Below are 27,438 nucleotides of genomic sequence, written 5' to 3'. Positions count from 1 at the left end.
TTATTTTTTCTTTCTCTGACTAGGAAGATTTTGTCTAACTTTTTTTACTTAAATATTGAAAGCGTTTCGAGGAAAATGGTTTGAGAATATCGTGGCAACTTAATCCAAAACACATTATCCTCCCTCAGCAGTCTTTTGGGGGATACAAAAATAGTAGGAAAATAGTGTATAGCTGATGTGTTTTTGTGAGAATTTATGTTTACATAATGATTAGGTTTCGGTTAATTTGACCAGGAAATGGACAGAAGCATTTGTTAAATTGGGAAAAGACAAAATTATTGTGATATTAAATGAAATGTTAGTTAAAGGAATCAGGTGAGTTTTCAGAATTTTATTGCATCTCTGGAAGTCTAAATATCTGATCATTTTGCTTTATTCACTGATAGAGAGGGCCCTTTTAGCCTCTCTAGAAAAATGGCTGCTGGTCTCCTGCATTTGCTAACCACTTAGCTTTTTGATAGTTTCTTGTGGGGGAAGGGGAGGTTAATTTGACTCTTGTCTGCTTGGGCCTTTTTGTCTCAGAATACTACACCAATATTGGAGTACACTGAGTATTTGACTCCCTGTGGAGACAGAATCTAAGATATTAGAAGGCGATTTCTATCTTAATAGCAGATATAGAAACATTTTCAGTACCGCCAAATGGGAAAGCTTTGGTAAAATTGTCAAGTGAGCAGATGGTCATAGCAATGGATTATGGGGTAAGTGAGCTTGGCCCCACCAGGAATGGTATAACTGTTATAAACTGTGTGTTTGGTTTTGAACATGATAGAAGTTAAAGAACTGTAGGATCCAAGTTAGAAGCATTTCAATTCTGTGTGTAAAGTATTCCTTGGATAATAGAAGCTGTATTCAAAGCAGCAGTTTGGATTCTTTGGGATGTGTTTGGGAGTAGTAAAATTTCCCAGATTATTTCTAAGTCTACAGTGCTAAAATACTGTTTTTTCTTTTTTTTTTAAATTCAGGAAATACTGTATTTTGATAGCAAACCTTTCTAATATATGCTGTATGCTTCCATGCCTATTCAAAACAAAGTAGGAGATTCAAGATAGTTAATTAGGAGAGAGAGAGCAAAATTCTCCATGAAAAACACTAGATAAAAGACAGAAAGTGCTCCAGAATAGTGGTTCCAGGGTTCCACTGGCTGGGCAGGGACTTGAGATTATCCGTAATGATTGAGCACTTGGAGAAACCAAGAGACTGTGTTTGGAATCATTAGGTCTTTGATCTGGAGAGCTGCTGGGAAAATGGCAGCTGGACTCGCTCTCTGGTGGGGAAAAACCGAGAGGCTGTGTTTGGACATGGGTTGCAGTGGGACCCGGGGAGCAGCCAGGGATACAGCAGAGGGAGCCGCAGTCACTCGCGGTGGGGCTTGCCTTCCACACCCCGGGCACCCGCCTCAGTATCTGGCATGGGTGATAGCCCTTTGCAGACCCGTGGCTGAAGGCCCCCTGACCCAGGGACAAGCTGCCGCATCAGGTAGATGATTGCGGAAGTGTGCAGTTTCCATGCCCCTGGTAGCCATCTTTGCAGCAGGCTTGGAGAAACCCCTTTGCAGTGCTGCAGCGGATTTTCCTCAAGGTAATTCGGGATTGGGCTGGCTTGTGACAGAGCAACTTCTCCTCTGCAGGAGCCCATGGGGTGCACAGCTTAGAGGCAGGGGTGCTGCACGGAAGTGCCAGGAGCCATACACCAAGCCCAGGGACTTGTGGGCCCTTGGCAGAGAGTGACTGAGGGGATGTTGAGCTGAAGGGTAGGATGCCTGCCATAAGCCCAGGGTATTCCAGCTGCAGTCCCTGAAACAGCTGGGAGTACTGGGTCTTAAAGTTCTCTTCCCTGCCAAACTGCACAGGGCACACCCCCAACATCAAGGCTGGCAGTCCACACTGCACACGGAAAATTGGTGCACTGATTGAACATCCACATGGTTTGGACCCCCACTGGCTGCATAAGTGAAGGTGGGGAGAACTGGACTGAGGATAAGAGGTGGTTCAGAGTGCCATCTGCTGGTAGGTCAGGGAAAGTGCACTTCACCAAACTGTAGCTCTGTTAAATTATAGATAATTGTTTAAGTAAGCCTGAATATCCTAAAAGAACCCTATGAAGATAAGCAAATGCTAAGAGACCAAAAACAACAGAAAATTATAAAGCATATGAAGAAACCAGAAGATATGGATAACCCAAATGCCCAAATTAAAAAATCAGAGGTGATACAGAGCTTGGAGGAATTAATCAAAGAAGTAATCACAAACACCAGTACCATGGCTCAGGAGATAAAGGACATCAAGAAGACCCTAGAAGAGCATAAAGAAGAATTTTCAAGAGAAAATAAAAAAATGGAGTATCTTATGGAAATAAACTTATTCAGAGTAAAAAGGTTCTTGATACACATAGCACTGGAATAGAGGAAGCTGAGGAACGAATACATGAACTTGAAGAAAGTAGGTTGGAAAGTGAAAGCACAAAAGGTGAAAAAGATAAAAAAAATTTGAAATGGATCTCAGGGATATCACAGACAAAATGAAGCACACTAATGTGAGAATCATTGGTGTTCCGGAAGGGGAAGAGAAGGGTAAAGGGCTAGGAAGAGTATTCAAAGACATTTTTTGGGCAAACTTCCCAACCCTTCTAAACCACATAAATATGCAAATCATAGATGCCCAGTGCACTCCAAACAGAATAAATACGAATAAACCCACTCCAAGACATATTCTGATCAGATTTTCAAATGCTGAAGAGGAGCAAGTTCTGAAAGCAGCAAGAGAGAAGCAATTCATCACATACAAGGGAAACAACACAAGACTAAGTAGTGACTGCTCAGCGGCCACCATGAAGGTGAGAAGGCAGTGGTATGACATATTGCAAATTCTGAGAGAAATTGCCACCCAAGAATTCTTTATCCAGCAAAGCTTTCCGTCAGATTTGAGGGAGAGCTTAAAATCTTCACAGACAAACAAATGCTCAGAGAATTTGCTAACAAGAGACCTGCTGTACAAGAAATACTAAAGGGAGGTCTACTGGCTGAGAAAAAATGAAAGGAGAGAGAGGTCTGGAGAAGGCTCAGAACTAAAGAGTTTTAATAAGGATATGATAAAGGAAATAAAGAGAGAGAGGGAAAAAATATATCTGACAAATAAAAACCAAAGGATATGATGGCTGATTCAAGAACTGCCTTCACAGTAACAACATTGAATGCAAATGAATTAAACTCCCCAATTAAAAGATATAGACTGGCAGAATGGATTAAAAAAAAAAAGAACCGTTAATATATTGTTTACAAGAGACTCATCTTATACCTGAGACACAAAGAAAATGAAAGTGAAAGGATAGAAAAAAATACTCCATGCAAGCTACAGCCAAAAGAAAGCAGGAGTAGCAAAATTAATCTCAAATAAAATAGACTTTAAATGCAAAGATATCATAAGAGACAAAGAGGACACTATATACTAATAAAAGGGACAGTTCAACAAGAAGAAATAACAATCATAAATGTCTGTGCACCCAGTTAGGGTGCCCCAAAGTACATGAGACAAACATTGGAAAAACTGAAGGAAGCAGTAGATGTTTCCACAATAACTGTGGGAGACTTCAATACATCACTGTCTCCTGTAGATAGATCAACCAGACAGAGAACTAATAAGGAAATTGAAAACCTAAACAATGTGATATATGAATTCGACTTAACAGACATATATAGAGCATTACATCCCAAATCACCAGGATATACATTCTTCTCTAGTGCCCACGGAACTTTCTCCAGAATAGATAATATACTGGGCCACAAAAAACAAGCCTCAATAAATTTAAAAAGATTGAAATTATTCAAAGCACATTCTCTGATCACAATGGAATACAACTAGAAGTCAATAACCATCAGAGATTTAGAACATTCACAAATATCTGGAGGTTAAACAACACACTCCTGAACAATGGGTTAAAGAAGAAATAGAGAAATTGCTAAATATCTAGAGATGAATGAAAATGAGAGCACTACATATCAAAACTTTTTTGATATCAGTACCTATGTGTTGGTATAACAATTGAGTTCAGTTAAACTGGGCACATCTCCACAAACTCCTATTTTTTATGGCTTCCTAGAAATTCAGATGGAGGTATTTTTCAAGGCAAACTCCACAGAGGAAATTGTTTCTGCTCATAAATTCACAGGACCTATTTTATAAGAAATAATCACAGAATTTTGCTTAAAGATATCTCAGAAGAAGTAGAATAGTGTCATTATAGGTGTTGCAGTTCATAAAACTAATTAGTAAAATAATATTAACATGAAGTAATCACTGGTTCTTGGTAGTAATAAAAAATAAATAGCAGAGAACTGATTCTCAAACCATAAAATATTATTTGAAAAATGCAAGGATGCAAATTTTAAAAGTATATTTGTTGCATTTAATTTTCCTTCATTTGGTATATATTATGTCAATATTTCCTCATGTTACCTTACTAATTATTTTGATTTACAAGCCTAAATACAAGCCTATTGCTACATAAATATATAGATTTTTTTTTAAGTCAAAGCCCAATTACAATTTCATACTCAAAAAATAAAGTCGTAATTTGGCATAACATTAGAAAAAAACAAGTAGACTGAGTATAATTTATTTTATTCTTCATGGCTCACGTTCTTAAAAATATTTGTTATTGTGATGACTGCAGATGTAAAGACAGACATTGGGGAAATAGGACTCAGTAGGAAATATAACATGGCTCTGATTTTGTTACTTGGAAGATGTTGTGAGTGTGTGGGGGTGAATGCAAACTTTTTTTGTTAAAACACCATTTGAAGGTAAGGTACATATGTCATGTATTATGGTCCTTTACCCCTAAATACATCAGTGCATATTTCCGAAGAAGAGTGGTATTCTCTCACATAACCATTATGAAGTTATCCGTAAGAAAAAAGTTTTATCTTATCTGTCATTCCTATTTCAGTTTTGTCAGTTGATCTAGTAATGTTTTTTATAAGATTTTTTTTTCTTTCTCATATAGAATCTAGCGCCAGACATTTAATTATCTTGTCTTTTTAGTCTCTTTTAATTTGGAACATTTCCACCGCTTTCTTTCTTTGTCTTTTTATGACATTGACATCTTTGAAAAATAGTTTTTGGCTTGCATTGTTCATTGGAATATCAGTGATCACATTTTCCCCACTTTCCCTCAGCACAGCAGTTATAATTATAAGAAAAAACAGTAGTTTGTATTTATTGATCATGCACTCTGTGTTATTCCACACTTTACTTATAAGTAATCATTTAATCCTCATAGCAATCTGATGAGGTACATAGTATTACCATGCCTGCTTTACAGAGCGGTTATCAGGTTGGCTATTGAGTGGTAGATCTAGGATTCAGAATAAAATAATCTGGTGTGAATGTCTGCTCTCTTTTCCACTATACAGTAGTAAAATATTTTCCTTCAAGAGCTGTAGTATTGTTGGTTCTTTCAGATTGCTGAACGTATTATCTTTTTCTTTTTTACTGCTGTCTTCCTCTTACTCTCTTTGTCTCTTACATTTGGATGTTTCCTTATTCATCCTTCTTTTTATCTGAATCCCATCACTTTGTTGTTCAAGGTGAACTCTTACAGTGTTGTGTGTATAATCTTTGTGTTTTATTATGGTTGTTGGCTTAGAGAATATTTTTTCGTCACCATGGTGATACCTTTCTCTTTGCCCCAGATTTTTCAGTCTGGAGTGTTTATAAAAACCTGGAGGTTCTAGAAGACTCATCTCTAGGGAGCCAAGACTTATCTGTATATAGCTTCCATGCATTCTTTTTTCCCACCTTAATTTCAGAATAACTCTAAGGGGTGGTAGCTGATTGTTTTGTTTCTTTCTCTTGAGTCTTTGTAGCAGCTCTCCAACTTTGTTTTTCCCCAAACCAGACAGAGCACACAATTCCCTCTTATTGGGTTTTCAAAGCATTGTAGTTTTGTTTCTCAGGATGCCTGTTTTACAGGTAAAATCTTTAAAAAAACAAGGAAAAAAAAGAAAAAAAGGAGTAGAGAGCCACCATGTAAGACTAATGGTTTCATGGAATAATATTGAGTATTGCACTAGTCAGCTTAGAAAAAGAATACTTTTGTAAATTTTTTTCTTATTTTCGAAGCTATTGTCTGTTTATTAGATAGTAATGAAGAAAAATATTATATATTATTGTTCATCAATGCATAATTAAAGGATATATAAAGTTACATATTCACGCAATAATTACACGATAAAATAATTAACATGGGAGTAGGGAGATTGGGAAGAGCACACTTTAGTCTTGATCTTGATCCTGTGGTTCTTCTGTCTTGAGGATCCCAAATACTATGTTATATTAAAATGACCATTGGCAAAACAAAACAATAACAACAATAACCCCCAAATAAGAAATTTGAATTTAAGGTAAAATTAATACAACCTTTTATTCAGTGTAATTATTCTCTGCCTCTGAAGGCCTATAATTAATAATTTGGAAAGTTTAAATCTAAAATGTATTCTGTAATTTTTATGGTTTTCTTAACTGGTGATGTGTTATTTTTGTTATTTCAGAATGATGATATTGAAACGGATATTAACAAACTAAAACCCCAACAAGAACCAGGACGAACAATAGAAGAACTAAAAATGTATGAACACCTTTTCCCTGAGCTTGTTGATGATTTTCAGGTATATGTATAGAAAATTCAGCATCTTAAATGGTTTTAATAAAGAGTTATTTGTTTCCCTCCAGCCTACAATTACTTCTTTCATTCTGTTTTTCATTTCTAAAAAATGAAAGTGGTATTGCTTTTTTGAGGGACCTGGGAAAATTACATGAACATTCTGAGCTGCAGGTTGCTTATCTTTAAAATGAGTGAAGTTGGACTACCTTTTTAATATTTATTTCTGTCTTTGATTTATCACTTTTAAATGACATGGTTTTTAATCTTTTTCTTATTTTTAAAAAAATGACATTAAAAATCATATGTTATAGTCTCTTTTGTATCAGTTGTGTTCAGCTAAGGTGGAGGTAAAAGCTAAGGAAGTGTTGAAGTAAAAATATAGTGTATGCATGTTGAAGTTTTTTTTTTCTTGATGTTTCTCTGTATAGCTGGGGGAGGAGGAACTGGGGAATTTGAAGTCTTTAAATCTAAGTTGGTTCACAGGGAGAGTGATGTATTAACATTACTTATCTTCATTTACTAGAATATAATTAATTCATCCTGGATTACATAACTACTAGTGGTAAAGTTGATTGAATTTATGTCGGTTAGTAGATACAGTTTCTTATTCTTACTCTGCTGCTAAGTTGTGGTGGGTCCTTGAATAAGTCCCAGAAAGTGCCCAGGGTCTTAAATTGTAAAATAAAGGGTTTTAACTAGATGATCTCTAAGATTTATTTAGCCCTTACTACCCAACCCCCATTCCATGCACTTAATTCCTAGTTGCTTAAAGAAAACAACTGTAATGTGAACTTTATACATTCATTGCCACAATCAATTTTAGAACATTTTTATTACTCCAAAAGAAAAAAAAAAGTAAAAATAAAAAATACCCAAAACATTCCATACCCTTTATCCCCCCTATTTTATATGTATATTTTTTGTTCTTTATTTTGTTACTCATCTGCCCATACACTGGATAAAGGGAGTGTCAGTCACAAGGTTTTTAAAATTGCTGATTGGTTCCAGATAGGAAGTGCTTGAAGTAATTTTATTCAGCCATCCCTGTATCAATTCCTGACAGATCATGAGATATTAAACATGAATGAAATTGGTTTCAATTATGACTTTTTCCACTTGGAGTTGCATGTCATTTTCATTACCAACCATTGAAGCTTAAAATTGCTTGACGTGTTTGTTTGACTGCTGAATACTACCAACTTTATTTCCAGATGTTAAGGGTTCCTGTTTAGTGGCAAAATGAATGTCACTGGAAAGACACATATGCAGTTTTTTTTTCTTAAAATATTTTTTTTTAATTGAGATTGTTCAGGTACCATGCAACTATCCGAAGATCCAAAGTGTACAATCAATTGCCCATGGCACCACCATACAGCTGTGCATCTATCAACACAATTAATATTTTTTTTCAATTTTTAAAACATTTTCACTACTCCAGAAAAGAAATAAAGACAAAAAAAAAGGAAACTCAGATCCTCCCATACCCCTAACCATGCCCCCCTCCATTATTGATTCATAGTTTTGGTAGAGTACGTTTGTTACTGTTGATGAAAGAATGTTAAAATACTACTAACTGTAGTATATAGTTTGCAATAGGTATATATTTTTTCCCTATGTGCCTCTCTATTATTAACTTCTAGTTATAGTGACATACACTTGTTTAGTTCTTGAGAGAGATTTCTTATATTTGTACAGTATATCACTGACATTGCCCACCAGAAGATTCACTGTTTTATACATTCCCATCTTTTAACCTTTAACTTTTCTTCTGGTGACATGCGTGACTCTGAGCTTACCCTTTCCACCACCTTCACACACCTTTCAGTACTGTTAGTTATTCTCACAACATACTATCATCATCCCTGTTCATTTCCAAATGTTTAAGTTCACCCTAGTTGAACATTCTGCTCATAATAAGCAACCACTTCCCATTCTTTAGCCTCATTTTTATATCCTGGTAACATATTTCATGTCTGTGAGTTTACATATTATAATTAGTTCATATCAGTGAGACCCTGCAATATTTGCCTTTATGTGTCTGTCTTATTTCACTCAATATAGTGCCCTCAGGGTTTCTTCATCAACCCATTTCTTTTAAGATGGTTTTGATCACACACTATACATTCCGTCCTAAGTAAACAATCGTTGGTTCCCCGTATAGTCACATTTTTATGTATTGAGCACCATTGCCACTCTCTATATAAGGACATCCCCATTTCTTCCACAAAGATGGAGGAAGAGTCAAAGAAGGCAGAGAGGCAAAAGAAAAAGAAAAGAGAAAGAAAAACAAACAAAAAAGCAAAACTTGATAGCTAGAAAGCAACAAAAGGAAAGATAGCATTAACCTAAAGTCAGAATCAGGCAACATCATCAATGCCAGGAGTCCCATACCCTTCCCCTGTAAATGCATTTAGCTTTGGTATATTGCCTTTGTTACATTAAAGAAAGCCTAATAGTTAATTCTAGCGTCTAGTTTGAATCGATTGTATTTTCCTCCCAATCCCACCCTGTTTTTAACACCTTGTAATGTTGATATTCATTTGTTCTACCTCATGTAAAAACGTATTTGTACCTTTTATTACAATCGTTGAGCACCCTAGGTTTCCTTGAGTTACAGAGTCCCAGTCTTTATCGTTCGTCTTTTGTTCTGGTGTCCCACATGGTCCCAGCCTTCCTCTTTCAACCATATTCACAGTCATCTTTGTTCAGTGTACTCACATTGCTGTGCTACTATCTCCCAAAATTGTTTTCCAAACCTCTCACTCCTGTCTTGTGCTTCCCCTATGCAGCATTTCCTTTAGTGTTTCCTTTAGAGCAGGTATCTTGTTCACAAATTATGTCATTATCTGTTTGTCAGAGAATATTTTAAGCTTTCCCTCATATCTGAAGGATAGTTTTGCCAAACATAGGATTCTTGGTTGGTGGTTTTTCTCTTTCAGTATCTTAAATATATCACCCCACTTCCTTCTTGCTTCCATGGTTTCTTTTGAGAAATCTGCATATAGTCTTATCAAGCTTCCTTTGTATGTGATAGATCACTTTTCTCTTGCTGCTTTCAAGATTCTCTCTTTTATCTTTGATATTTGATAATCTGATTATTAAATATCTTGGTATAAGCCTATTCAGATCTATTCTGTTTGCAGTATGCTGCGCTTCTTGGATCCATAATTTTATGTCCTTCATAAGAGATGGGAAATTTTCATAGATTATTTCCTCTATTATTGCTTCTGCCCCTTTTCCCTCTCGTCTCCTTCTGGGACACCAATGATACATAAATTCTTGTTTTTCATTTTGTCCTTAAGTTCCCAGAGACATTGCTCATGTTTTTCCATTCTTTTCTTTATGTGTTCTTTTGTGTGTAGGATTTCAGGTGCCTTGTTCTCCAGTTCCTGAGTGTTTTCTTCTGCCTCTTGAAATCTGCTGTTTTATGCTTCCATTGTGTCTGTCATCTCTTGCCTTTCATTTCCATAGATTCTGCCAGTTGGTTTTTCAAACTTTCAATTTCTACCTTATGTACCTCCAGTGTTTTCATTATATGGTTCAGATCTTTTGCCATATCTTCCCTAAACTTTTTGAATTGACTTAATATTTGTTGTTTCAATTCCTGTATCTCAGTTAAAGTGTAAGTTTGTTCCTTTGACTGGGCCATAACTTCATTATTCTTAGTGTAGGTTGTAGTATTCTGTTGTCTAGGCATGGTTTCCTTGGTTACCCCAATCAGGTTTTCCCAGACCAGAATGGGCTCAGGTCCCAGAAGGAAGAACTATTCAGTATCTGGTTTCCCTGAGGTGTGTCTTAGAAAATTGGTACACCCTGTGATGCCTCAGGTCACTGTGCTTTTCGGCCCAGCAGGTGGCACCTGTCAGCCTGTAATTCTAGACTGGTGTAAGGAGGTATGGTCCGTGGCTGTTTCCCCCCAGGCTCTGGGGTCAGGTTCTGAATGGAAGGTGGGTAGTAGAGCTGGGTCCTACCCCTTTCCTCTTAGAAAAGATAGACCCACTAGGGAGAGGTCATTAGCATTTCAGTGGTCTCTCTCTGCCTGTGCTATCTCCACCCTTGTCTGGGTCAGAGCACTGGGAACTGAACATGGCTGAGGCTTTCTCCACTGAGGCAAAAAAGGAACAGAAAGTCCCCTTCAGGGCTAGTCTGCGGCAACCCTCCAGCTCTCCAAGGTCAGTCATCACCCAAAGCCTTTGTTTGCTTGTTGGGGATTTGTAGCTCATAGTGAGCAGTTCACACTTGCTGATTAAAACCCCAGTTGGAGCTCAGCTGAACTATATTTGCTAGCTGGGAGAGAGCTTCTCTCTGGCACCACAAGGCTTTGCAGCTCGGCCTGTGGGGGGAGGGGTCTCCTGGCTTGGATCCCCAGTTTTTACTTACAGATTTTGTGCTGTGATCTCAGGCATTCCTCCCAATTCAGGTTGGTGTGTGATAAGTGGATGATCACGTTTGTCTGCCCACAGTTATTCCAGATTACTTACTAGTTGTTTCTGGATTTTTTTAGTTGTTCCAGGGGGACTACTTAGCTTCCACTCTTCTCTATGCCGCCATCTTAGAGCCTCTTCACATATGCAGTTTTAAAAGAATTATCATTATATTTTTGAGGGGACTTTACCATGTCTTTAAAGCTGTGATTATTTATTCTTAGAGACAATTATTTATAGTTTTATTTGTTCTTGTTTCTTCGTGGCAGAATATTTGAAGTGTCAAAATTCTACATTTTCAAAGCTCTCTTTTCATACTTCTGTGGTAGCATGATAGCATTTACCTGGTAGCATGGTGACATTTACCATATGGGCTTTTGTTATGCTTTGTTTTTCTTTCTTTTTTCCTTTTTAATTCTTTTTTAGTTAGATTCAGTTTTATTGATTTATATTCACATACCATACAATCATCCATGGTTGTAGAATCAACTGTTCATAGTACCATCATATAGTTATGCATTCATCACCCCAATCTATTTTTGAACATTTTCCTTATACTAGAAAGAATAAGAATTAAAAAATAAGAGTAAAAATAATTTTATATTTTGGGTGTTCTTTTTAATTTGGTTTTAATTTTTTATCAAAGTTATGTACGTATTGAGTTTAAAGAATCAAATAACTTTACATAGTTGAGTTAGGAAAAAAATAGTAGCCCACTTCCCACCTGCTATTTCCTGTAGTCACTTTAGCATATTTTTGAAATTAATCTCATATCTCTAAATAATATGCTTAAAGTGACTTGTCTTGATTTTTCCTGCCATCTTTCTTTGTTTTTATTATTTTTGCAATATCATTTTAAGATAGACACTCATTACTTTTCAGCCTTTTTTCTTTTCAAATTCAAACATTTTGGGGCTATAAATTCCCCTCTAATTACTCTTTTATTTGCATACTGCAAATTATGATAACTTAGTGTTTTCAGTATCTTTGTTTTTAAACTTAATTTCCATTATGATTTTTTTTCCTTTTATTCATTGGTAATTTCAGAGGTGGTTTCTTAATTCCCAGTTCTCAGAATACCATTTTTATGATTTCTGACATATTGTGGAAAGATAAGAGGACTACTCTCTATGATTATAATCTTTTGAAATTTTTGAGTCTTCATTTATGACCTTTAATATGCTCAGCTTTTGTTATTTTTTTTTTTTTTTGTCTTTTGTTCTTCAGAAGAATTATTCTGCAGCTGTTATGCATAGTTCTATATTTGCTTTTGAGGACAAGATTGTTAATCATATTAAGAAGTTTTTTCCTAGCCTATGGAGTTTTATTCCTGTTTATTCTATAGATTAAAGTTAAAAGGGTGTTAAAAGTTTCTCACCATGATTGTTATGTCTGTTATATATTTCAAACTTATTTATTGTGTATAAATAGAAATAGATTTTTCGTTCATTTTGAATTGAACTTTTAATCATCATGAAGTCAGTTTATCTGTAAGACTTTAAGACATAAAGCATTACTATTATTTTATATTAATGTAGTTAGCTTTGCTTATTTAACTGTTATCTTTTAAAATCTTTTTACTTTCAAGTTTTTGGTATCCTTTAGACGTATATCTTTTAAATAGCCTAGTGTTGGATTTTTAAAAATCCAGCCTGATTCTTTGTCATTGAACTAGAAGGAAGGAACATTTAGTTCATTTAAATATAGTATTATTATTATTATATTTATATATATGAGATCTTATATTTTCATTTTTTTTTTTTTGTATTAAGGTCAGTTTGTGTTTTTTTTTCAAATTCAGTTTTATTGAGATATATTCATATACCATACAGTAATCCATGGGGTACAATCGGGTGTTCACAGTACCATCATATAGCTGTGCATTCATTACCCCAATCAATTTTTGAACATTTCCCTTACTCCAAAAAGAATGAAAATAAGAATAAAAAATAAAAGTAAACAAGAACATGCAAATCATTCCATCTCCCCTGTTTTGTTTTGCTAATGCTGCTGTCATGCAAAATACCACAAATGGATTGGCTTTTATGAAGGGAGTTTATTTTGTTTCAAATTTAGGGTCTGAAGGCCATGAAAATGTCCAAATTAAGGCATCAACACAAGTATACCTTCACTGAAGGAAGGCCAATGGCGTCCGGAAAACCTCTGTTAGCTGGGAAGGCACGTGGCTGGTGTCTGCTGATCCCAGGTTGTGTTCCAGCTCCTCCCTTAGCTCCTGTGTGTTCTTCAAAATGTTCCTCTTGGGGCGTTTTGTCCCCTCTCTATCTTCTCCGGAGCAGACATTGGGCTAGCATCTCCAAAGTGTCCACAAAAATCTGCTTTTAATAGCTGTCTCCAGAATGTCTCTCTTAGCTGCTCTCCAAAATGTCACTTGCAATTGCTCTAAGGTCCTTCTGTTTGTGAGCTCTTTTATAGGATTCCAGTGATTAAACCAAGACCCACCCTGAATGGCTGTTCCTCCATGGAAATAATTTAATCAAACGGTTCACCCACAGTTGATTGAGTCACATCTGCTTGGAAACACTCAATCAAAAAATTTCAACCTAGTTAACACTAGTACGTCTGCCCCCACAAGATTGCATTAAAGAATATGGCTTTTGGCAGGACATAATATACCCAGACTAGCACACCCCCCATCCCACCCTATTTTTCATTTAGTTTTTGTCCCCATTTTTCTACTCATCCATCCATACACTGAATAAAAGGAGTGTGAGCCACAAGGATTCAAAATCACACCATCACACCATGTAAGCTACGTAGTTATATAGTCGTCTTCAAGAATCAAGGCTACTGGGTTACAGTTTGACAGTTTCAGGTATTTCCTTCTAGCTACTCCAATACGCAAAAAAATTAAAGAGGGGTATCTATATAGCACATAAGAACGTCATCCAAAGTGACCTCTTGACTCCATTTGAAATCTCTCAGCCACTGAAACTTTATTTTGTTTCATTTCACTTCCTCATTTTGGGCAAGAAGATTTTCTCAATCCCATGATGCCAGGTCCAGGTTCACCCATGGGAGTCATGTCCCTCATTGCCAGGGAGATTTATACCCCTGGGAGTCATGTCCCACATAGCGGGGAGGCCAGTGAGTTCACCAGCTGAGTGGACTTAGAGAGCCACATCTGAGCAACAAAGGGGTTTTCTGCGTGAGATTCTTAGACACAATTAAAAGTAGGCATAGCCTCTCCTTTGCAATAACAAGCTTCATAATGGCAGGCCCCAAGATCGAGGGCTCAGCCTACTAAATTTTAGTCCTCAGTGTTTGTGAGAATATCAGTAATAACCGTTGTGGGGATGTCTACAATTTCCACATTTTTCCTTAGTTCCTCAGGGGGACCCTGCAAATATATTTTTATTCTCTGCCCAGATGTCTTTGGGATGCATCAGTATTTTGCTGAAACCTACCAGATCTCACTTCCTATTCAAAGTTCCACTTAATTATGGTGTTCAAATAAACTGACTGTACAAGTTAAATTATTTAGTGTGCTGCAGAAAATATATATTCTGCACCCAATAAACATCTCTTCCCTTGGTCTGACACAGAACTTGATATTTTAAAACATAGTCAATATTGTCCTTTGACCTTTGGCCTGATTTGCCTTAGTCCTAACCAGATCTGCTTCATTCATATCTCTAATTGAAGTCTGGACTCTTTTTCAGCTTTTTTAACAATTGCTTTATGTGCTAATACTGACATTCATATTTGCCAAGCTCTAGAGCCTGAGTCTCAGGTGTCACACAGATACCCAAAGTTCCAGAGACCAACCAGGTTATACACAAAGAGCGCAGCATCTCAGAATTTGGAGGTAGCCATTAAAACTCAGGAGTAGATGTGACTGCTGTTAAGAGCTTACAATCTCGGGACCATTATAATAAGTGTTCCCCAGAGTTTACACATTGTAGTTAGTCCATATTGCTGAGGCATTATAATATTTGTCTTTTCGTTTTTGGCATCCTTCACTCAAAGTGCTTTCCACAAGGTCCATTCACCTTGTTACGTGTCTCACAGCTTTACTTCTTGCAGTTGCTCAGTATTCCATTGTGTGCATACACTGCTATTCACAATTCTGTTCATCAGTCAATGTACCTTTAGGCCACCTCCATCCATTGCAAATTGTGAATACTGCCTCCATAAACAGCAGTGTGCAAATGTCCATTCATGTCCCTGCTCTCAGCTCTTCCAAGTATATACTCGATAATGAGGTTGCAGGACCTTGTGGCACCCACATACTTAGCTTCTTGTGGAACCACCACACTGTCCTCCAGATAGGCTAAACCATTTTGCCTCCCCACCAGCAGTAAATAGGTGCATCCCTCTCTCAGTGTTTTCTCCAACACTTGTATCCCTGTTTATATTTTCCCTGCAATTTTATAGAAATATATTCACATACTGTACAGTCAACCACAGTACACAGTCAGTTGTTCACAGTATCATCATATAGTTGTGCATTCATCACCACAAACAGCACTTGAACATACTCATTGCTATGAAAAAAATTTTAAGAATAATAAAAATATAATAAAAAAATAAAATACCATACAACACAATGTAATAATAAGGTCAGACAGCAACACTACTACCAAGAATCTCATACCCCTCTCTTATATCCCCTTCTCATACACAATTAGCTTTGGTATATTGCCTTTGTTACATTTAATGGAAGTGTGTTACAACATTACTGTTAACCATAGACTCCAGTTTGCTTTGATTATATTTTTCCCAATACCATCTCTTTTCAGCACCTTGCAAGGTTGACATTCATATGTTCTCCCATATGTAAAAACATTTTTATGTTTCTACATTTAGTCACCATCATTGACCACTCTAGTTATACAGTCCCCATTTTTATCGTCTATCTTTCCTTCTGGTGTCATACTTGCCCCTAGCACTCCTCTTTCAGCTTTACTCACAGACATTTTTGTTCAGATTACTTACAGTATTGTGCTACCATTAAACAGTATTAATGCTATCCATTTCTGGATCTATACAGTCAACCCTGTTGGACATTCTATATTCCTTCAGCATCGAATGCCCTATCTCTACCCTCTTTCTATCTGCTGATAACCTGTGTTCTCAGCTTTTGACTCTCAAAGTTTGCTCAATAATGTTAGTTCATGTTAGTGAGACCATACAGTATTTGTCCTTTTGTTTCTGGCTAACTTTGTTCAACATAATGTCCTCAGGGTTCATCCATGTTATTATATGTTCTGTGACTTTGTTCTGTCTTACAGCTGCTTAATGTTCTATCGTGTGTATATACCATAGTTTGTTTATCCACTCATCTGTTGATGGACATTTGGGCTGTTTCCATCTCATTGCAATCATGAATAATGCTGCCATAAACATCAGTTTATAAATGTCCATTCTTATCTTAGCTTTCAGTTCCTCTGAGTATATACCTAGTAATGGAATTACTGGATCATATGGCAATTCTATATGTAGCTTCCTGAGGAACTGCCACACTGCCTTCCAGGGTGACTGCACCATTTTACATTCCTACCAATAGTGAGTAGGAGTGCCTCCCTAAGACCCTGCTTGTATTTTTCCATTCTTTTCTGTATCTGTTCTTATATATGATTTCAAATGTCCTGTCTTCCAGTTCACTGATGCTTTCTTTGCCTCTTCAAATCTGCTGTTGTATGTCTCCATTGCGTTTTTCACCTCTTCTGTTGTGTCTCGCATTCCCATAAGTTCTGCCATTTGTTTTTTCAAGCTTACAAATTCTTCTTTGTGGTTATCCAGTGTCTTCTTTATATCCTTCATCTCTTTTTCTTCTTTATATCCTTCATCTCTTTTGCCACATTTTCCTTCAGCTCGTTGATTTAGTTTAGGAGATTTGTTTGACCTCTTTAATTAGTTGTTTCAATTCCTGTATCTCAGTTGAACTGTTAGTTTGTTTCTTTGGCTGGGCCATATTTTCAAGTTTCCTAGCATGGCTCATTATTTTTAGCTGTCTAGGCATCTAATTTTCTTGATTAGTTTATTCATTTTCACTCTTTTACCTAGGGTTTTCTTGTTAGTTGGCTTTGTTCTCGATCTGTTCTTTGGTGTTCAGTTCAACTTATTCTAGACCTCTAACATAGCTTCTGTTTAGTTGGTCAGAAGTTTTCACCTCGTTTTTCTGGTTCTTGACCTGCCTCTATGTAACCTTTTTAAGAGAGGGTCTCCCCAGATATGGTCGACCCCAATTAGATTGTCCCAGTCCGGACAGGCCTAGTTCTCAGGAGGAAGATATGGAGTTTCCTTGAGCATGAGACCCCGAAGGTTGTCAGATATTCCTATGAAGTCTCTAGACTCGGTGCTTTTCCTATCCTGTCCAACAGGTGGTGCTTGTCAGCCTACAGCTCCCCTCTAGTGTAAAGAAGTGCCCCAGGTGCCTTTAATTCTCCACAGATTCTTTTCCTGCAATGGGCATGGCTGACTGAAGCTGGTTTCTGTTTTCCAGCCCCTGGAATCTTGAGTTCTTTGAAGGAGGATGGCCCCTTGAGCTGGGCCACAGGCCCCCTTTCCTTGGGGAAGGTATGCCCTTTAGGGAATTTGTCTCCCACAGTAGATTCATTGCTTCTTCTCTGTTACCTATCTTAGCTCCCCTGTTTCCTGGATCCAGATGCCAGTTACATGTATCTGAGGCTTTCTGTGAAGAGCTACTTGGAATAGTTAAAAAAAAAAAAAATCCCTTTTCAAGGTCTTTCCCGAGTCCCCACATTTTGTCAGTCCTTGTATAGGCTATTTTGAAACTATGCCCTTTAGGCTATGTTCTCTTTCGCCTGAATAGTTAGTCTCAGACAGCTTCAATTCTACCCTTGTCAGGAGCAGTGCTGAAGCAGTAGCTCTGAGGGGCTATTGAGGAGTAAAAGAATAAAGAATTGGAGAGCAAAAAAAGAAAAGAGGGAAACAAAAAAACCATTTCCAGGGCTGGGCCTCAGCTCTCCAGGTTTGCAAACGAGAGCTGCTGCCCCTTTTTCTTGAAGCCAGCCCTCTTCCAGTATTCTGAACAATTCCAACTCCAAAAGTCTCTGTTTTTGTTTATTTGTTGCTGATGTTTTTAGCCCCGCCCCTTCTCTGCTGGGCCAAAAATCCTCTGGGTTCTTTTTGTGCCTGCTCCTAGTTTATCTGTGCTTGAAGCTTTTATTCAGCAGTCTGAATTTGTTAATTAATTCTGAAGTTTGGGCTGGGTTGAGTCCCTCTTCTTGCTCCCAGCACAGATTGTTTCTTTTTCCCTTGGGAAACCAGCTCTAAGACAGTCTGCCATGCCTCGGGGGAAAGGGCACTAGCCCCTTGGCTGGGGAAACTTACAGGTTTTCGCTGGAATCTCAGCTGTTCCACCTGTTCCTGACTAGTGTATGATGCATGACTGGTCACAGGAGACCCCGAAAAGGCTGTTTCATGGAGTTTCTGGCTATTTACCAGCTGCCTTAGAGGAGTAACTAAATTCCACCTTACCACTCTGCCTTCTTGCCCCTCCTCTTCCCTCATTTGTTTTTAAAATCACCTTTATTGACATATAATTTACATGTAATAAATTACACAAATTTAAGTTCAAGAAGTTTGACAGATGGTTACCTTGTATGGCTTCCACCCCAGTCAAGACATGAAATTATTTCCATCACCCCAGAGAGTCTCCTTGGGCCCCTTTGCAGTCACTCTCCCCATCTTTTGCCCAGGCAACTTTGCTATCTATGACTATAGGTTAATTTTGCCTGAATCCTATATCCGTATAAAATGTTACCATTTTGTATTATTTTAATCATGACATAATTTCTTTCTCTTAGAAGTATGCTTCTGAAATGTTCTGAGTACTCATATTGAACCTACAGTATGAAATCATTTCTATCATTTTTCCTTTGGGTTTAGCTAACTTGAATTAAAATGAACTAAATCATTAAAAAAAAGTTCTAGAACTTCTTATAAATGGAATCATATAGTATGTACTCTTTTGTAAGACTTCTATTACTCAGCATAATTTTTTCTTTTCTTTTTTTTAATTCATTTTATTGAAATATATTCACATACCACGCAGTCATACAAAACAAATTGTACATTTGATTGTTGACAGTACCATTACATAGTTGAACATTCATCACCTAAATCAATCCCTGACACCTTCATTAGCACACACACAAAAATAACAAGAATAATAATTAAAGTGAAAAAGAGCAATTGAAGTAAAAAAGAACACTGGGTACCTTTGTCTGTTTGTTTGTTTGTTTCCTTCCCCTATTTTTCTACTCATCCATCCATAAACTAGACAAAGTGGAGTGTGGTCCTTCTGGCTTTCCCAATCCCATTGTCACCCCTCTGACTTCGTTTTTTTTTTAGGGTGTCTTTAGCAATTCGAGGCATCTTCCCTTTCCAAATAAATTTGATAACTAGCTTTTCCAAGTCTGCAAAGTAGGTTGTTGGAATTTTGATTGGGATTGCATTGAATCTGTAGATGAGTTTGGGTAGAATTGACATCTTAATGACATTTAGCCTTCCTATCCATGAACATGGAATATTTTTCCATCTTTTAAGGTCCCCTTCTATTTCTTTTAGTAGAGTTATGTAGTTTTCTTTGTATAGGTCTTTTACATCTTTGGTTAAGTTTATTCCTAGGTGCTTGATTTTTTAGCTGCTATTGAAAACGGTATCTTTTTCTTGAGTGTCACTTCAGTTTGTTCATTTCTAGCATATAGAAACATTACTGACTTACGTGCATTAATCTTGTATCCCGCTACTTTGCTAAATTTGTTTATTACCTCTAGTAGCTGTATTGTCGATTTCTTAGGGTTTTCTAGATATAAGATCATATCATCTGCAAACAATGACAGTGTTACTTCTTCTTTTCCAATTTGGATGCCTTTTATTTCTTTGTCTTGCCGGATTGCCCTGGCTAGCACTTCCAGCACAATGTTGAATAACAGTGGTGATAGCGGGCATCCTTGTCTTGTTCCTGATCTTACAGGGAAGGCTTTCAGTCTCTCACCATTGAGTACTATGCTGGCTGTGGTTTTTTCATATATGCTCTTTATCATATTGAGGAAGTTTCCTTCAATCCCTACCTTTTGAAGTGTTTTTATCAAAATGGGGTGTTGGATTTTGTCAGATGCTTTTTCAGCATCTATTGAAATGATCATTTGATTTTTCCCTCTCGAACTGTTAATGCGTTGTAATACATTGATTTTCTTATGTTGAACCATCCTTGCATGCCTGGAATGAACCCCACTTGGTCATGGTGTTTGATTTTTTAATGTGTCTTTGGATTCGATTTGCAAGTATTTTGTTGAGGATTTTTGCGTCTGTATTCATTAGGGAGATTGGCCGGTAGTTTTCCTTTTTTGTAGCATCTTTGCCTGGTTTTGGTATTAGATTGATGTTAGCTTCATAAAATGAGTTAGGTAGTGTTCCGTTTTCTTCAATGTTTTGAAAGAGTTTAAGTAAGGTTGGTGTCAGTTCTTTCTGGAAAGTTTGGTAGAATTCCCCTGTGAAGCCATCTGGCCCTGGGCATTTATTTGTGGGAAGATTTTTGATGACTGATTGGATCCCTTTGCTTGTGATGGGTTGCTTCAGGTCTTCTATTTCTTCTCTGGTCAGTCTAGGTTTTTCATATGTTTCCAGGAAATTGTCCATTTCCTCTACATTATCCAGTTTGTTTCCATACATTTGTTCATAGTATTCTCTTATAATTTTTTCAATTTCTTTGGGATCTGCGGTTATGTCACCTTTTTCATTCATTATTTTGTTTATATGGGTCTTGTCTCTTTTTGATTTTGTCTGTCTAGCTAGGGGCTTGTCAATCTTGTTGATCTTCTCGAAGAACCAACTTTTGGTGATATTTATCCTCTCTATTGTTTTTTTGTTCTCTATGTCATTTATTTCTGCTTTAATCCTTGTTATTTCTTTTCTTCTACTTAGTTTAGGATTGGTTTGCTGTTCATTTTCTAGCTTCTTCAGTTGATCCATTAGTTCTTTGATTTTGGCTCTTTCTTCCTTTTTAATATATGCATTTAATGCTATAAATTTCCCCCTCAGTACTGCTTTTGCTGCATCCCATAGGTTTTGGTATGTTGTGTTCTCATTTTCATTCGTCTCTATATATTTAGCAATTTCTCTTGCTATTTCTTCTTTAACCCACTGATTCTTTAGGAGTGTGTTGTTTAACCTCCAGGTATTTGTGAATTTTCTAAGTCTCTGATGGTTATTGACTTCTAATTGTATTCCATCATGGTCAGAGAATGTGCTTTGAATAATTTCAATCTTTTTTAATTTATTGAGCCTTGTTTTTTGTCACAGCGTATGATCTATTCTGGAGAAAGTTCCGTGAGCACTAGAGAAGAATGTGTATCCTGGTGATTTGGGATGTAATGTTCTATATATGTCTGTTAAATCTAATTCATTTATCAGATTGTTTAGGTTTTCAATTTCCTTATTGGTCTTCTGTCTGGTTGATCTATCTATAGGAGAGAGTGGTGTGTTGTAGTCTCCCACAATTATTGTGGAAACATCAGTTGCTTCCTTTAGTTTTGCCAGTGTTTCTCTCATGTATTTTGTGGCACCTTGACTGGGTGCATAAACATTTATGATTGTTATTTCTTCTTGTTGTATTGCCCCTTTTATTAGTATGCAGTGGCCTTCTTTGTCTCTCAAAACATCCCTGCATTTAAAGTCTATTTTATCTGAGATTAATATTGCTACACCTGCTTTCTTTTGGCTGTAGCTTGCATGAAATATTTTTTCCATCCTTTCACTTTCAATTTCTTTGTGTCCCTGTGTCTAAGATGAGTGTCTTGAATGCAACATATTGATGGTTCATTTTTTTATTCCATTCTGCCAATCTATATCTTTTAATTGGGGAGTTTAATCCATTTACATTCAACGTTATAACCGTGAAGGCATTTCTTAAATCAGCCATCTTCTCCTTTGGTTTATGTTTGTCATATATATTTTTCCCCTCTCTCTATTAATATCCTTTAATGTACCCATACCGAATCTCTTTAGTACTGAACCTTTCTCCAAGTCTCTCTGTCCTTTCTTTGTTTCTCTGTCTGTAGGGCTCCCTTTAGTATCTCCAGTAGGACAGGTCTCTTATTTGCAAATTCTCTCAGCTTTTGTTTGTCTGTGAAAAATTTAAGCTCTCCCTCAAATTTGAAGGACAGCTTTGCTGGAGAAAGTATTCTTGGTTGGAAATTTTTCTTGCTCAGAATTTTAAATATATCGTGCCACTGCCTTCTCGCCTCCATGGTGGCTGCTGAGTAGTCATTACTTTGTCTTATGCTGTTTCCTTTGTATGTGGTGAATTGCTTTTCTCTTGCTGCTTTCAGAACTTGCTCCTTCTCTTCTGTGTTTGACAGCGTGATCAGAATATGTCTCTGAGTGGGTTTATTTGTATTTATTCTATTTGGAGTTCTCTAGGCATTTATGATTTGTGTATTTATGTTGTTTAGAAGATTTGGGAAGTTTTCCCCAACAATTTCTTTGAATACTCCTCCTAGACTTTTACCCTTTTCTTCCCCTTCTGGAACACCAATGAGTCTTATATTTGGATGTTTTATTCTATCTATCATATCCCTGAGGTCCATTTCGATTTTTTCGATTTTTTTCCCCATTCTTTCTTTTGTGCTTTCATTTTCCATTCTGTCATCTTCCAGGTCACCGATTCGTTGTTCAGCTTCCTCTAGTCTTGTACTATAAGTATCCAGAATCTTTTTAATTTGGTCAGCAGTTTCTTTAATTTCCAGAAGATCATCTGTTTATTTAGTCTTGCAATGTCTTGTTTATGCTCTTCTAGGGTCTTCTTGATATCCTTTGTATCCGGTACTATGGTCTCATTGTTCATCTTTAGTTCTTTGAGTAGCTGCTCTAGGTGCTGTGTCTCTTCTGATCTTTTGATTTGGGTGCTTGGGCTTGGGTTATCCATATCGTCTGTTTTTTTCATATGCTTTATAATTTTCTGCTGTTTTTGGCCTCTTGGCGTTTGCTGAACTTGATAGGGTTCTTTTAGGATTTGTAGACCAGTTGAAGTCCTTATCTCTAATTTATCAGATCTACAGCTTCGTGGAGTACACTTTCTGTAACTAACCAGCAGGTGGCGTCCACGAGCCACCGGTTCTCCACAAGCCAGTTTTCCCCTGCTTTGCCTTTGTGGTGAGTGGGGGAGTGGGTCTTGTGGGGTCTAATTGGTATACCAAGCTTGCGTGTGTAGTTGGTGTTGCCCGCCCTGTATATGGGGCATGTGTCTGGGCAGTCAGGGAGGGGGGGTGGCTCTAACAATCAAATCTCCCTGGTGTTCCTGGAGTTTTAAAGCTGCTGCAATAATCTAATCCTTCAGTTCAGTCCTGCCACAGTTTGTATCTGCCACTGACCCCCAAGTCCTTGGTTTTGGCATATGGCTCCTGAGACTGCGAGTGGGTCCCTCTTCCAGGCCGTGCACCCCCTGGTCCTCTGTTGTGGGATGACTGTCCTATGTCACAGGTGAGTGCCGTCCCCCCAGGGCGGATCTGTTCTGCTGGGCTGTGTAGGGAGGCTCTCAGTCTGCTGAAATGATGGCTGAATGGGGCTTTGTTAATTCACACTGCTCCACCTTCCCAACTCTGGGACAACCAGCTGAGGATGCAGGGAAGGCTAATGTCCGTGCCCAGTTTTGTGGTGTGTGCGTGTTGTTTGAAGCACTTCCGTCACACTGGGTTGTCTGGGGCAGCTCTGGGCTATGGAGCTGGCGATGGGCAGGAGTGTTTCCTGTCCACCAGGATGATCTGTGAGTGGACATCCCTCTTTTCTTGGGAAGTTGTGATGTTTGGTGAATTTTCTCAGCCACTGGTTTATTGCCTTTTGTCTCAGAGCTCTCTTAGTTCTGCTCTTGTCTTGACCTGCCCAAATTGCAAGTCTTTGTGGCTTTCTGTATTAATCTTCTTAGAATTAATTGTTTTAGAAATAGAAAAAAAAAAAGCCCTCCTTGCAGATCCTAATGGGTTATTGGAATGCTAAGAGGGAAAGCTATTAGGGCCATTAAGGAAAGATCCAGCGGGCAGAGAAATCAGTTTTTCTTTGGGATTTGCATATGAGCCTCAGGGCCTGAGCTCTGCCCTTCCCCTTTCTATGTTCACCAGAACTCCAAAAAGCCTCCATTTTTATTTTCGAGTTTTTTCTTGCTGTTTTTTGCTATCTCTGTCTCCTCTCTGCTGGGCTAGCTGCTCTCAGATTCTCAGGTGTCTGGTCTCAGTCTATCTATGGTTGGAGTTGGGATCAGTAGAATGAGTTTCCGATAAGAGCTGCCACTGCAGTTCTCCCTTCTCCTTCCCGGCGCCGACGGCTCATCCTCCCACGGGACTGAGCCTGGCAGGGAGGGGCGTGGGTCCCCTGGGCTCAAAAACTTACAGATTTCGCTGATCTCAACAGTTCCACGTGTTCATGAGTGTTGTATGAAGTATGCCCAAAGTCAGATTGCTCTGTGGTGTCCAGTCCATGCAGTTCCTGGCTTTCTACCTACTTTCCTGGAGGAGTAACTGAAACATACAGCTCACCAATCCGCCATCTTGCCCGCCTCCAGTTCTATTTCTTTTTGAGTCAGTATAGGTTGTTCATGTGTTTGTATTACAGGAAGTTGTCCATTTCATGTCAGTTGTCTAGCTTGTTAGTAACCACTTGTGATCATTTTTATTTCTTTGGGGTCCATGGTAATTCCCCCCACCCCTGTTTTTGATTTTATTTATTTGTAGCTTCTGTCTTTTTGTCTTTGTCAGTCTAGCTAAGGGTAGGTCGATTTTATTGATTTTCTCCAAGCACCAACTTTGTTTTTATTGATTCTCTCTATTGTTTTTTTACATTCCATTTCATTAATTTGTGCTCTAATGTTTGTTATTTCTTTCCTTCTGCTTGCCTTGGGATAGTTTGCTGTTCTTTCTCCAGTTTCTCCAGTCGTTCAGTTCGGCCATTGATTTAGCTCTTTCCTTCTTTTTAATGTAGGTATTTAGGGCTATAAATTTCCTACTCAGCACTGTCTTTGCTGCACCCCATAAGCTTTGAAATGTTGTGTTCTTGTTTTCATTTGTCTCAAGATATTTACTGATTTCTCTTGCAGTTTATTCTTTGACCTATTGATTCTTTGTGTGTATTGTTTAATCTCCATATATTTGGGTATTTTCCGGTTCTCCATTTGTTATTGGTTTCCAGCTTCATTCCGTTATGATCAGATAAAGTACCTTGTGTGATTTCTATGTGTTTAAATTTATTGAGACCTCCTGTTTTGTGCTCTAGCACATGGTCTATTCTTGAGAATGTTCTGTGAGCACTTGAGAAAATGTGTATTCTGCTGTTTGGGAATGCACTGTTTGATATATTTGTGTGAGGTCTAGTTCATTTGTCATATTATTTTGATTCTCTGTTCCTGTAATTGATCGTCTGTGTAGTGTTCTATCTATTGGATAGAGTGGAGAGTTGAAGTCTTCCACTATTATGGTAGAGTCATCAATTCGTCGCTTCAGTTTTTCTAGTGTTTGCCTCATGTAGTTTGGGGCACTTTGAATATGAGGATAGATATTTATGATTGCTATTTCTTCTAGCTGAATTGCCCCTGTTATAACTCCATAGGGTTCTTCTTCATCTCTTAATAACACTTCTGCATTAAAAGTCCATTTTGTCTGATACTAGTATAGCTACCTCAGCTTTCTTTTTGTTACTACTTGCATGGAATATCTTTTTCCATCCTTTTACTTTCATCCTATTTGCATCTGGGTTTCTTGTAAACAGCATATAGAGGGATCTTAGTTTTAAATTGATTCTGCCAGTCTTTGTCTTTTAGTTTGGGAGTTTAATCCATTAGCGTTCAAAGTTATTACTTTAAAGGCAGTTCTTGATTCAACCATCTTATCCTTTATTTTTTATTTGTGAGATCTATTTTTTTCTCTCTTCTTATTCTTTGTTAACCTTACTAATATTCTTCAATTCTATACCCTTCTCCAGATCTCTCTGTCCTATGTTTTCTTTTCATCCAGCAGGAGTCCCTTTAGAAATTCTTACAGTGCCTTTCTCTTATTAATGTACTTTTTTAGCTTTTATTTATCTGTGAATATTTTAAACTCCTCCCTCCTTTTTGAAGAACAGCTTTGTTGGATAGAGAATTCTTGGCTGGCAATTTTTTCTCTTTCAGTATATTAAATATATTGTACCACTTCCTTCTCGCCTCCGTGGTGTCTGATGAGAAATCAGCACTTAGTCTTATTTGCCTTCTCTTGTGTATGGTGAATCGCTCTTCTCTTGCTGCTTTCAGGATTTTCTCCTTCTCTTTGGCATTTGGCGGTGTGATTATGTGGGTCATTCAGGTTTATTCTGTTTGGAGTATGTTGAGCTTCTTAGATTTGCGTATTTATGTCTTTTATAAGGGCTGGGAAATATTCAGCCAATGTTTATTTGAATATTCTTCCTGCCCCCTTTCCCTTCCCTTCTCCTTGTGGGTCACCCATGATGTGTATGTTTGTGCTCTTTGTGTCGTCAATCATTTCCCTGAGAGCCTGCTCAAATTTTTCCATTTTTTTCTCTATTTTTTCTTTAGTCTGTTTAAATTCATTTGTGTTATTTTCTAGCTCACTGATTCTTCTGCTTCTTCAAATCTGCTGTTGTTTTAAATTTCATTTACAGTGTCTTTTATTTCCATAATATCTGTTATTTTTCTATGTGTTCTTTCAAATTCTTCTTTATGCTTGTCTAGTGTCTTCTTAATATCCTTTATCTCTTTATATACATTTTCCTTTATTTCTTTGAATTTCTTTGAATTGATTCAGGGGATTTGTTTGCACATCTTTGATTAGTTGTTCTAGATTCGGAATCTCCTCCAATTTTTTAATCTGTTCCTTTGACTGGGCCATTTCTTCTTTAGTTTTCATATGCCTTTTGATTGTTTTTTGCTAATATCTGGTCATCTGATTATCTTGTTGGGTCTGTTCTGAAGATTGATTTCTCTCTCTTGTCTAGTGTTTAGTTGTTTTCTTTGTTTTAAGGCATTGCTTTGACATTTGGGTCATCTGTATTTCTCGGCCAAAAGAGGGCTGGATACCTATCCAGGATGAGTAGACCAGCTCCAGTGGGCGAGGGACAGGGTCTGGAGGGTCTCTGAAAAGCCCTGCAGTTTCCCTGCACTTTCTGGCCTGCCCAGCAGATGGTGCTGTTTGGTGATTTACTCATCCTCAGAAACTATTTACCTTCTGTAGCACCAACAGCTTCTGAGTGGGCAGGGTTGAAACTGTAGGGTTCCCGTGCCTTCACTTTGCTGGCCAGAATCTGGCTCAATATGCTGCTGTGTCCCCTGCTTTACTTGTGGCAGAGGATTCCCCCAGGTGCCCTAGTCTGCAGCCAACCC

The 27,438-nt window shown here is 37.6% G+C and overlaps 1 protein-coding gene across 6 annotated transcripts in view; it reads left to right on the top strand.

Moving 5' to 3' along the window:
- AGTPBP1 (ATP/GTP binding protein 1) overlaps positions 1-27,438 on the top strand; it is a 304,355-nt gene that overhangs the window by 109,387 nt on the left and 167,530 nt on the right. For all 6 annotated transcript variants that reach the window (XR_005219074.1, XR_005219073.1, XM_037850913.1 and 3 more), the window contains exon 13: positions 6,551-6,667. Coding sequence is in view for 4 of the 6 variants with exons in the window: in XM_037850913.1 (XP_037706841.1) it covers positions 6,551-6,667 (117 nt within the window). In the remaining 2 variants the exon portion in view is untranslated. The remainder of the gene's footprint in view (positions 1-6,550; positions 6,668-27,438) is intronic.

The sequence above is a fragment of the Choloepus didactylus genome, chromosome 10 (genome assembly GCF_015220235.1).
Source record: "Choloepus didactylus isolate mChoDid1 chromosome 10, mChoDid1.pri, whole genome shotgun sequence".
Classification (NCBI taxonomy): domain Eukaryota; kingdom Metazoa; phylum Chordata; class Mammalia; order Pilosa; family Megalonychidae; genus Choloepus; species Choloepus didactylus.
Note: the sequence above shows the minus strand (reverse complement) of the source record. Positions and strands in the feature narration are given on the sequence as shown.